The sequence below is a fragment of the Mobula birostris genome, chromosome 6 (assembly GCF_030028105.1).
Source record: "Mobula birostris isolate sMobBir1 chromosome 6, sMobBir1.hap1, whole genome shotgun sequence".
Lineage (NCBI taxonomy): Eukaryota > Metazoa > Chordata > Chondrichthyes > Myliobatiformes > Myliobatidae > Mobula > Mobula birostris.
In genome coordinates, this window is record NC_092375.1 from 81,029,906 (window position 1) to 81,042,660 (window position 12,755).

General features: G+C 45.7%; 1 protein-coding gene across 1 annotated transcript in view; it reads right to left on the reverse strand.

Moving 5' to 3' along the window:
* Nucleotides 1–12,405, reverse strand: part of LOC140199140 (eukaryotic translation initiation factor 1A, X-chromosomal) — a 31,336-nt gene extending 18,931 nt beyond the window's left edge. The window contains exons 1-2 of the mRNA XM_072260726.1: nucleotides 12,301–12,405; nucleotides 8,098–8,181 (exon numbers count right to left, since the gene is read on the reverse strand). Of these exons, the coding sequence (XP_072116827.1) occupies nucleotides 8,098–8,181; nucleotides 12,301–12,316 (100 nt within the window). The 5' untranslated portion in view covers nucleotides 12,317–12,405. The remainder of the gene's footprint in view (nucleotides 1–8,097; nucleotides 8,182–12,300) is intronic.
* Nucleotides 12,406–12,755: the final 350 nt, after the last annotated feature.

Genomic DNA, 12,755 nt, shown 5'->3' on the forward strand with positions numbered 1-12,755 from the left:
CTCTAGAAAAGAATGCAACATTGTACTCGCCTTCTTCACTGCCAACTCAAACTAGAAGTTAACCTTTAAGGTGTTCTGCACAAGGACTCCCAAGTCCCTTTGCATCTCTGCATTTTCTCCCCATACTGCCAGTTTATGACCATACACTTTCCAACATTGTATTTCATTTGCCACTTCTTTGCCCATTCCCCTAAACAATCTAAGTCTCTCTGCAGGCTCTCTGTTTCCTCAATACTATCCGCTCTTCCACCTACCTTTGTATCATTGGCAAATTTAGCCACAAATCCATTAATCCCATAGTCTAAATCATTGACATACAATGTAAAAAGCAATAGTCCCAACACCTATTGGTATCTGGCAGCCAGCCAAAATAGGATCCCCTTATTCCCACCCTCTTGTTTTCTGCCAATCAGCCAATGCTCTACTCATGCTCGTTACTTCCCTGCAATTCCATGGGCTCTTATTTTGCTAAGCAGACTCACGTGAAGCACATTGTCAAAGGCCTTCTGAAAATCCAAGTACACTATTTCTACTGTATCTCCTTTGTCTACCCTGCTTGTCATTTCCTCAAACAACTGCAGTAGGTTTGTCATGCAGGATTTTCCTTTCAAGAAACCATGCTGGCTTTGGCTTATCTTGTCACGTGCCTCCAGGTACTCCATAATCTCATCCCTAACAATTGATTCCAACAACTTCCCAATCACTGACGTCAGGCTAATAGTTCCATAGTTTCTTTCCTGCTGCCTCCCACCCTTGTTAAATAGCAGAGTAACATCTGCAATTTTCCAGTCATCCGGTACAATGCCAGAATCTATCGATTCTTGAAAGACCATCATTAATGCCTCCGCAATCTCTCCACCTACTTCCTTCAGAACCCAAGGGTGCATTCCATCAGGTCCAGGAGATTTATCCACCCTCAGACCATTAAGCTTCCTGAGCACCTTCTCAGCTGTAATTTTCACTGCACATATTTCACTTCCCTGACACTCGTGAATGCCTGGTATACTGCAGATGCCTTCCACTGTGAGACTGATGCAAAATACACATTCATTTCCTCTGTGTTTATTATTACAATATCTCCTTTTTACTGGTCCTATGCCTACCCTCAACTTACTTTTACCCTTATATATTTCAAAAAGCTTTGACTATCTTCTTTGATATTAGTCACCAGCTTCCTTTCATAATTCATCTTTCCCTTCCTAATGACCTTCTTAGTTTTCTTCTGCAAGTTTTAAAAGTTTCCCAATCCTCTATCTTTCCACTAGCTTCGGCTTCCTTGTATGCCCTCTCTTCTGCTTTTACTTTGGCTCTGACTTCACTTGTCAGCCACGGTAGTGTCCTTCCATTTGAAAATTTCTTATTTGGAATATCTGTCTTGTATTTCCTTCAATTTTCACAGAAACTCCAGCCATTGCTGCTCTGCTGTCCTTCCTGCCAGTGTCCCTTTCCAGTCAAACTTGGCCAGTTCCCCTCTCATGCCAACGTAATTTTCTTTATTCTATTGATGATCCTCCCTCGACAGATGATGTCAAGGAGGCTATAAACGCAGATGAGCAGTGGCAAGGTGCCCAGCAAGGATGGAATACCTGCTGAACTGTACAAGGCACTCAGCAAGGAGTCACTTGAGGCTTTCCACAGCACCCTGACTAGCATTTGGGAAGAAGAAATGTCCCCTGACCTCAGAGATGCAACAATAATCGCCCCCTACAAAAATAAAGGTTCAAGGACTGACCGCGGGAACTACAGAGGCATCTCACTACTTTCTATTGTTGGAAAAATCCTCGCCCACATTATCCTCAACAGACTGATTCCAACAGTGACAGAAGAGAACCTTCTCGAGTCGCAATGCGGCTTTCGTCCCGAATGCAGCACTGTCGACATGATCTTCGCAGTGACACAGATACAGGAGAAATGCCTGGAACAGAACATGTCATTATACTCTGTCTTCATTGATCTGATGAAGGCGTTTGACATGGTCAACAGAAACACACTGTGGATCATCCTTAGAAAGCTTGGCTGCGTGCAGAAATTCACTACACTCATTCCCCTGCTCCACGATGGCATGACAGGAGAAGTGTTCTCAGATGGTTCCCCATTTGAGACCTTCAACATCTCAAATGGCATGAATCAACGGTGTGTTCTAGCACCAGTGCTCTTCAACCTCTTCTTCACCCAAATGCTGAAGCATGCTGTTAAGGACCTAGACCTGGATATTTTCATATCACCTAGACGGATTGATGTTTGACCTGAGACGCCTTGCTGCAAAGACCAAAACGTTGAGGAGGCTCATCACTGAAGCCCTGTTTGCTGATGACTGTGCCCTCATGGCCCACCAGGAGAACCACCTGCAGACGATTGTCGACAAGTTCTCCACAGCCTCAAAGCTGTTCCGCCTGACGATCAGCCTCGGTGAGTCAGAAGTTCTCCTACAACCTGCACCAAACAGTCACCCTCCTCAGCCATGCATCACCATCGACGGCACTGTCCTGAAGAATGTGGAGAGCTGCAGGTATCTAGGGAGCAGCATCTCCAGTGACAGAGATCACAGCAAGGATCCAGAAAGCCAGCCAGGCACTCAGGAAACTCCGTGTCAAAGTTCTGGAGCACAAGGACATTCAGCTTTCAACCAAGCTCAAGGTGTACAAGGCTGTGATCCTCACCTCTCTCCTGTACGGCTGCGAAACCTGTACCCTGTACTGCAGGCACATCAAACAGCTGGAGCAGTTTCACATGCGCTCTCTGCGGTGGATCATGAAGATTCGACGGCAGGACTGTAGCACCAACCGGGAAGTCCTTGACAGAACCAACAGCACAAGCATTGAGACGAGGATCCTCCAGGCCCAGCTACGCTGGACTGGCCATGTAATTTGCGTGGGTGAAACAAGAATCCCCAGGCAGCTGCTCTACGGTGAGCTTGAGCATGGCAGTCGCAATCAGAGCCGCCCCAAAAAAAGATTCAAAGACGATCTGAAATCATACATCAAATGGGCAGACCTCCAACCTCGACAACGTGAGGGGTCCACAGCCGACAGGGCTGCGTGGCGCGCCCTGACCAGAAAAGCTGCATCTGACTTTGAGGATGACCGAAATCAGCGCCTTGCAGCAGCATGAGACCGACACCACAAAGCTGTGTGTGCACCTGTTCTAACAACCGCCATTCCATGTCTAACCTGCAACCGCATGTGTGCTTTGGCCTTCGGCGCCACATGCGTATCCACAGATGACTGTACAATGTTTAGTCTTCTTCGGACCCCGAGAGACAACCACCACTGAGATACCGAAACATTGGAATTTAGTTTTTCCTCCTCAAATTTCAAAGTGAACGCCATCATATTGTGATCACTGTTCCCGAAGGGTTCTTTAACCCTAAGCTCTTTTGATCACCTCCGGATCATTGCACAACACCCAATCCAGCACAACCCATCGCCTAGTGGACTCAACAACAAGCTGTTCTAAAAAGCCATCCCTCAGACATTCTACAAATTCTCTTGAGGCCCAGACTGAGAGGGTTTTCCCAATCCACTTTCATGTTAAAATCCCCAATTATCATGACATTGCCCTTCTGACATGCCTTTTCTATCTCCAGCTGTAATTTCTAATCCACATCCTGGCTGCTGTTTGGAGGCTTGTATACAACTGCCATTAGGGTCCTTTTACCCTTTCCATTTCTTAACTCAACCCATACAGACTCCACACCTTCTGATCCTATATTATTCCTTTCTAATGATTCAATATTATTTCTTATGCACAGGGCCACACCACCCCCTCTGCCTACTAATCTATCTTTCCGATACACAGTATATCCTTAGACATTCAACTCCCAATGGCACCCATCCTTTAGCCAAGTTTTAAAGATTGCTCTGTCGTTAACAATTAGTTAACTAATACATTTGTAGTACTGTTAATAATGTTCTAATTTGTTCTGTATTTCAAATACAAAATGTGATACTCAGTTAAATTGTAGTTTGTCTTTTTTATATCTTTTTTTAAAACTACTTTTATCCATGAAATTTCGACTAGTTGGCGCAGCTGCTGAATCGAGCCAAAATGTACTGGTCCCAATTGAATGGAATCCACTGTACTTGAATGGGGTCTATCTCATTGAATAGCAGTCATCTATAGAAATTCAATGGAATTAGCAATCTGGATCGATCTCTTTGTTCTTTTCCTGTCACTAGGGCCTTTCTCTCCCCCCCTCATGCATTTCTTCTTTTTCCTTATTTTCCAGTTCTATAGATCACAAAATGTCAAAACCAAACATTAACCCCACATCAACATGGTTAAAAATTGAAGAGCTCACTGAAATGCCATGGTTGTATCAAAGTACTAAACTTCAGGAAACAACTACAACTAGTTCGTCAATACAAAAACAAGTATTGAGTGAATGGTAAATTACAAGCCTTGAAACTAGACAGATGTACAAGGAGTTACACTGCCAGAGTACGTTTTCTCACAAACAAGGGAAAATGTGCAGATGCTGGAAATCCAAGCAACACACACAAGATGGTGGAGGAATGCAGCAGACCAGGCAGCGTCTGGCTGGCCTCCCAAGTTCCACCACCATTTTGAGACAGTACATTCTCTGTTGTTTTAAAATCACGTAGTCATAATCTTTTACGGAATTATGATTTAATATACCTAAAAGCTCAATGGACCATTTTTAATTTTGGGAACCAAGTTCTTCAAGGTTAATTTTGCTGGAGTAAATTTATATTAACACATGTACCTGAAGATAAATTAAATTTTACGGGATTCTCCTTGGTTAAACACATCTGAAAACCACCTTTCTTCATGAAGTACAGGTATACTGCCCAATGTTAGTGTGCATGCAGCCTGTTACAGTTGCTCCGTAGTTTCTTACCTTTAAACTTCTTAACTTAGTTATTTGTTGTATTTTTTTTCTCATGGTAACACATTGAAGCTGCACCCTCTCTAACATGCTGGTGGAGAGAGTTTTACTTGTTTTTTTAGCGCTGGAAATAGTTACATTCGGACACGTCTCATTAGTGTGGCAGCAGGATGGCCGCATTGTTTATTCCAGGGACCAACTGATTGCACTCATGCCCGGTTTAGCCAACAGAGCAGCAGACATCCCGGCTGAAATCTGGAGGAAAACACACAGAGGATGCAAAGGGGGATCAAAAAGGCGAGGGAAGAGGACCGGGTCGAGACAACAGAGGCTGATGGAGAAGAGAAGTTATAAGCCGTGTCTCCCCTCCCTCATCATGGGAAATGTGAGATCGCTGGGGAATAAAATGGACAAACTGACAGCGCTTGTCAGGAGTCACAGAACATTTTGGGACATCATGTGCTTTACTGAGACGTGGCTGCACGAGGACATACCCGATCAAAGTATTTCCATACAGGGCTTCCAGATCGTTCGAGCTGACCGGAATTGCACTGAGAGCGATAAGCGTAAAGGAGGGGGGCTGGCAGTTCTGGTAAACGATCAAGGAACGTGTTTATAGCCCAGATATTGAATTTTTTGCTGTTGGACTCCGGCCATATTATTTGCCAAGGGAAATCTCGCATGCAATTGTGGTTGTTGTGTACATCCCTCCTTCTGCCAACCCGACGTCGGCGTGTAACATCATTTACACCGTCATAGCCAGTTTACAAACCCAGCACCCGAGTGCCCTCATTACCATCTCAGGTGACTTCAACCAGGTTACCATGGCTAGAACACTGCCCAACTTCACGCAGTATGTGAGCTGTACAACCAGAGGGGAGAGGACTCTGGATTTGATGTACGCTGACGTTAAGGATGCATACAGCTCCTCTCCCCTCCCCCCACTGGGAAGGTCAGATCACAACCTGGTGCATCTAAAACCCTGCTACGTGCCTCTGGTGAATAGTAAACCTACAACCTCGAGGACAGTGAGAAAATGGTCGGAGAAGGCTTATAAGGCGCTCCAGGGTTGTTTTGAGGTGACAGACTGGCAGGCACTCTGTGAGCCACATGGAGAGGATATTGATGGGCTCGCAGAGTGCATCACTGATTACATCAACTTCTGTGTGGACTGCAATGTTCCGACAAGAACTGTCCTTTGTTATTCAAATAACAAGCCATGGGTGACAAAGGACATTAAGGACATCCTGAATGCTAAAAAGAGGGTGTTTAGAGATGGAAATAGGGAGGAGCTGAAGGCAATACAGAGGGACCTGAAAGCCAGGATCAGGGAGGCTAAAGACAGGTACAGGAGGAAGCTTGAGTGGAAACTCCAGCAGAACAACATGAGAGAGGTCTGGAGGGGGATGAGGACCATCACTGGGCTCTGGCAAACTAGCAACAGAGGAGCTGAAGGCAGTGTGGACAGGGCCAATGAACTTAACCTGTTCTTTAACAGATTTGACATTGTGGCCCCTGCCCATCCCCCACATGACCCATCTGTTGTCAGCCCCTAACCAACACATATTCCACTCTCCCCTCCTACCCCTCCTCACAGTCCCCACCCTGCTCTCATGACTATACCCCTTCCCCACACGAAACCACCATGGTGGGCTTCACAGCTGAACAGGTGAGAAGACAGCTGAAATGTCTCAACCCAAGCAAGGCTGCAGGACCGGATGGTGTCAGTACCAGGGTGCTCAAAGCCTGTGCCCCTCAGCTATGTGGAGTACTTCGCCATGTACGCAACCTGAGCCTGAGGCTCCAGAGAGTTCCTGTACTGTGGAAGACATCCTGCCTTATCCCTGTGCCGAAGACACCGTGCCCCAGCGGCCTCAATGACTACAGACTGGTGGCATTGACCTCCCACATCATGAAGACCCTGGAGAGACTCGTTCTGGAGCTGCTCCGGCCTATGGTCAGGCCACACTTAGATCCCCTCCAGTTCGCCTACCAGCCCCGACTAGGAGTTGAGGATGCCATCGTCTACCTGTTGAACCGTGTCTACGCCCACCTGGACAAGCCAGCGAGCACTGTGAGGGTCATGTTTTTGACTTCTCCAGTGCGTTCAACACCATCCGCCCTGCTTTGCTGGGGGAGAAGCTGACAGCGATGCAGGTGGATGCTTCCCTGGTATCATGGATTCTTGATTACCTGACTGGCAGACCACAGTACGTGTACTTGCAACACTGTGTGTCCGACAGAGTGATCTGCAGCACTGGGGCTCCGCAGGGGACTGTCTTGTCTCCCCTCCTCTTCACCATTTACACCTCGGACTTCAACTACTGCACAGAGTCTTGTCATCTTCAGAAGTTTTCTGATGACTCTGCCATAGTTGGATGCATCAGCAAGGGAGATGAGGCTGAGTACAGGGCTACGGTAGGAAACTTTGTCACATGGTGTGAGCAGAATTATCTGCAGCTTAATGTGAAAAAGAATAAGGAACTGGTGGTAGACCCAAGGAGAGCTAAGGTACTGGTGACCCCTGTTTCCATCCAGGGGGTCAGTGTGGACATGGAGGATTACAAATACCTGGGGATACGAATTGACAATAAACTGGACTGGTCAAAGAACAATGAAGTTGTCTACAAGAAGGGTCAGAGCCGTCTCTATTTCCTGAGGAGACTGAGGTCCTTTAATATCTGCCGGACGATGCTGAGGATGTTCTACGAGTCTGTGGTGGCCAGTGCTATTATGTTTGCTGTTGTGTGCTGGGGCAGCAGGCTGAGGGTAGCAGACACCAACAGGATCAACAAACTCATTCGTAAGGCCAGTGATGTTGTGGGGATGGAACTGGACTCTCTGACGGTGGTGTCTGAAAAGAGGATGCTGTCCAAGTTGCATGCCATCTTGGTCAATGTCTCCCATCCACTACATAATGTACTGGTTGGGCACAGGAGTACATTCAGCCGGGGACTCATTCCACCGAGATGCAGCACAGAGCATCATAGGAAGTCATTCCTGCCTGTGGCCATCAAACTTTACAACTCCTCCCTTGGAGGGTCAGACACCCTGAGCCAATAGGCTGGTCCTGGACTTATTTCATAATTTACTGGCATAATTTACATACTACTATTTAACTTTTTATGGTTTTATTACTATTTATTATTTATGGTGCAACTGTAACGAAAACCAATTTCCTCCGGGATTAATAAAGTATGACTATGACTATGAAGAGTATGGAGTCAGACAATACACCACACACTCACCTTGGCCATCCTCTTTGAAGACCAGCTCACGTTTTTCAGACTCATTTTCATTCTTACCACGTCGCCTGTTCTTTCCTCCCTTACCTAGGTTGAATAAATAAACACATTAGCCCATGCATGAAACACATCTCCCTGAGTAATTCTGGCTTTCCAGTCATGTGTCTGGGGCTCCAAAACTTTATTTGAATTTTATTTTCCCCAATACATTTTTTGAGTCAAATTCAAATCTTGTAGGGCTCTAAAATGTGATGCAGGGCCAGATCAGGCAAGCAGTTCTATAGGGAAACACGAGTTGAGTGGACATGTGCATACTTTGAAATTCAACAGCCACACACTGCACTATAGAATTACAGAGCTCAGTGGGTGTTAGACAGCAGGACATTGATTTCAAGCTGAACTCAGCAACAAGTCCCTTTTGATGCCTTGTAATGAGCCAAGGAGCCAGATAAAACTATACAGGTGATCCTAATAGTTACCTGAAATTGGAAAATTTAATGTTCATGCCACTGGCTTGTAGACTAGCCAGTTGGAATACAATTATCTTGAAAGTTACAATGAAAATGAAGATTTGGAGGATCCAATTGTCAACAGCATTGTATGAAGCCAGTCCATTATCTGCACTAGGGTCTGTGCTGACTTTGTCCATTTACAGTGAAAAGAATATGACTCAGATGAATTTCACTGTTGGTAAGTATGAGGAACTAATGCAGTTTTATAGGACTGTAAAAGTATTGGTAGTATTCCAATTTGTTCTGTATTTCATTTAAATACATAATTTGTCAGTTTGTCTTTTTATACCTTTGTAGCTATTCCCATGAAACTTCAGCTAATTGTGACAGCTGTTTAACAGGGCTAAGATATACTGGTCCCAATTAACCACAATCCACTGTATGTAAAATTCATCTCCTTTTAAAAGCACTAAGTAAAACTCCAGAACTATGCAGGGGCACTATTGAAATACCTTCAAGAAAGACAGTAAAGGTTAGATTAATCGCTCACCACCACCTCAGGGGCAGTTAGAAAAAGGCAATAATTCCTGGCCTTATCTGCAATGCTCACATCCCGCAAATTAAAAAACATGAGAAAGTCTGCAGATGCTGGAAATCGAAAGCAACACACAAATTGCTGGAGGAACTCAGCAGGTCAGGCAACATCTATGGAAATTAATAATGAGTCTATGTTTTGGGTTAAGACCCTACCTCAGGAAAAGGAGGGGAGAAGATGTTAGAATAAAAGGGAGGGGAAGGAGAAGGAAGATAGCCAGAAGGTGATAGGTGAAGGTGAGTGGGAAAGATAAAGGGCTGCAGAGGAAGGACTCCAAAATGTCAACTGTTCATTTCCATGACATTGGGGGTTTGAAAAAGATACAGGAGCACAGGTAGACATTTGGAGGGCAAAGAGGGGCTACAAAATGTTACAGGCAAATAAGCTTTATAAAATTTTATTTATGAAAAGCAAGAGCCCATACTGGGAAAAAGGAGCCTATTAAGGACAAAATAGGCAAGTTATACATGGAGCCAGAAGATATGGGCGAGAACTTTTCACCTGCATTCACCAAGATATTGTAGCTAATTAATTATGGTGGTGGAATTCCAGAGTAATTAAGATTAAAAGGGTGGTATGAGATATCTCAGAATGGTTGTGTAATGGTTAGCACCAGCGACCCAGATTCAATTCCGACACTGTCTGTAAGGAGACTGCACACTCCTCCCCATGACCACATGGGTCTTATCCTACTACTCCAGTTGCTTTCCACATTCCAAGGAGCTGCATGTTACGAGACTACTTGGTCACATGGGTATAACTGGGCAGCACAGGCTTATTGGGCCAGAAGGGCCTGTTATTCTGCTGTAGGATAGAATGCAGAGCTGGGCTGACAAGTGGCAGATGGAGTTCAACAGGAAAAGTGAGAAGTGATACACTTTGGAAAGTTGAACATGAAGGCAGAGTACAAAGTTAACGGCAGAATTCTCAGCAGCGTGGAGGAACAGAGGGATCTTGAGGTCTAAGTGCATAGGTTTCTCGAAACTGCCGTGCACACGTTTGAGAAGACATACGGTGTGCTAGCCCTCATTAGTCAGGAGATTGGGCTCAAGAGCTGTGAGGTAATGCTGCAGATCTATAAAACTACGGTTAGAGCACACTTGGAGTACTGTTTTCAGCCCTGGTCCCCTCATTATAGAAAGGATGTGAAAGCTTTAGATAGAGAGCAGAGATTTACCAGGATTCCAGCTGGATATGAGAGTCTGTATTATGAGGAAAGGTTGAACAAGCTAGGGCTTTTCTCTCTGGAGTGAAGGAAGATGAGAAGTGATTGATAGACATATACACAATGATAAGAAGCATAGATCGAGGTGATACCAGAGACTTTTTCCCAGGGCAGAAATGGCTAATACGAGGGGGCATAATTTTAAGGTGGAACGCTGCCAGGGACTGATAGATGCAGAAACATTAAGGACATTTCAGAGACCTTTGGATAAGCACAGATGAAAGAAAAATAGACAGCTATGTGGGCGGGAGGAGTGATTGACCATAGGATAGTCTGAAAGGTAGCACATCATTGTGGCCAAAGAGCTTGCACTGTGCTGTAATATTCCATGGTCACATATTCTCCGGGTAACATCGTGTTAAAGAGCCTCTCCACCCAGTCATTCCTTTCACTTTATGGCAGTCAGAACACTCTGGTTTTCTAACTCTCCCAATTAGGATTAAGTTTTTCTGACATGTTCTCAGCCAATGGTTGCACAAAGCTGGTACCCAATGACAATAACAGCCTCCTAAGCCACAGTACCCAGCAGCACTAGTACCTTCACGGCATTGTGACCACACATGTAGAAACCTTCCATACTGCTCAGTATCTCACCATTCACGGCACACTCCTGCTTCCACTGTAACTACTCCCCCTCCCTATGCACTGGATTGAGCTCCATCTGCCAGAGGTTTTTGACTGCATTGCTACTTTCTTGTAGCCTGATTTAGCTCTCAGTTGTCTTTCTCATTGCGTTCACAATGAAGCCAGAATCCTTGATACAGTGTATATAACAAATATAAAATGGGCCAAGCACTGAACTCACATCTCCCATCCAAACCTCTTACTGATCATTATCCTCCTCATTAAGCCAGTTTTACCTGCAACTTGTCACTTCGAGATTTAACTCTCTGATCAGACTGCCATGTGCAGCTTCAAATATCCCACTAGATTCTACATCAATTATACCAAGATCTTTATGACCACGCAATTCTCCTCTAATCAATCTAGTCCCGGAAGAATCAAACCTTTAAAAGGACCCATTACTCAGCCTGACTTGTGCAATGTAGAAGCTTCCTCTCATTCATTAACGACTTTCAAATCTCACCTCATACAGCAAAGTTGGCAACTGTCTAGTAACGCACGATTGTATTCCATCTACAAAGAACATCTTTATCACGGCAGAGACAATCTCTACACATCACGTGCATAGTTAGAGCAAAATTTATTTACTACTGCACTCAGTGACTCTAGTAATGGAAACCAGCATACCAACTGCTTCTCTGTTGCAGTTCCTTGAAATGTTTTAAACTGCAGGGAATACACACGTAATCTCCCCTCTTTGCTCCAATACAAGTCTAGCCAATTCCATTTGATTCCTCTGCAACAAAAATCCATCTTTCCCAGACTGAAAACCTCCCTCTCCAAATGGGGTCTGAGAAAGAGTTTCTATGTCACACCAACCGAAAAGCAGCAGCACAAAACTCTAGATACAATGTGGGTCATTAATCGGATCCGTCAGCTCTCCCTCACTCCAAGAATGCCTCTAGTCGCACTAAGTACTGCTACTAAATTTCATGACTTCAGGTCTGCGGCAACCGCAGTATTTCACATTTGGGACACAAACACCCAATCCCACACCTGCCCTCTCTCCGGCCCCAGGACACCAGACCTTCAGTCGGCATCACTCCCATTTTCTCTCAGATACCCACACTGGGCCAGGCCCCTTGCGCCTCACCCCGGGCATGACTGGGCTACGCACGCTGGGGCCGGGCTTGCAATGCCGGCGGCCTCAGGAAGCCCAGGGCCCGCACGTGTTGGCAGACAGGTAGCTGGCTCTCCGTCCTTCAGCCCTCCGCCACCCTGCTGCTGTACAAAGTGCTGTCGATCACCCTTCAGCGGTGAGCTGAAACCTCGGCCTCGCCTCGCCTCCCCGGGCCCAACATCGCTCCTACCTTTATTTTTGGGCATGGCTCCGGGCCTGTGGCTATGCGCTCGCTCCGGCCGCTCCTACCCCCGCACTGCGCAAGCGCCGGATCCAGCAAACTTTATTTAAAACCACTCGTGAACACAAGCGGGACATTAAAACAGAAGCTGTTAAATCACGTGGAAGGTGCAGCGTCACACGCACTTTGTCCTCTGACGTGTTCACTAAACGTCACGCCGCCAGTTACGCGTCCTGTCCAATCAGCGATACACCTCAGGAGAAGTGGGAGGAGCAATGTCTTCCGGATTGGTTTCACGCCGCGTCTGTTGCTCGGTGGGGCGTGAAGCTCCGTTCATGATACGTCTCGGACTGAAATGCATTGGAAAATAGTACCACAGATACTAGAAATATGCATTAAATACGAAAAAAGTAGCAGGCCAGGCAGCTTTGAGCAGAGAGAAATAAGCTTAACACTGTAGTCGG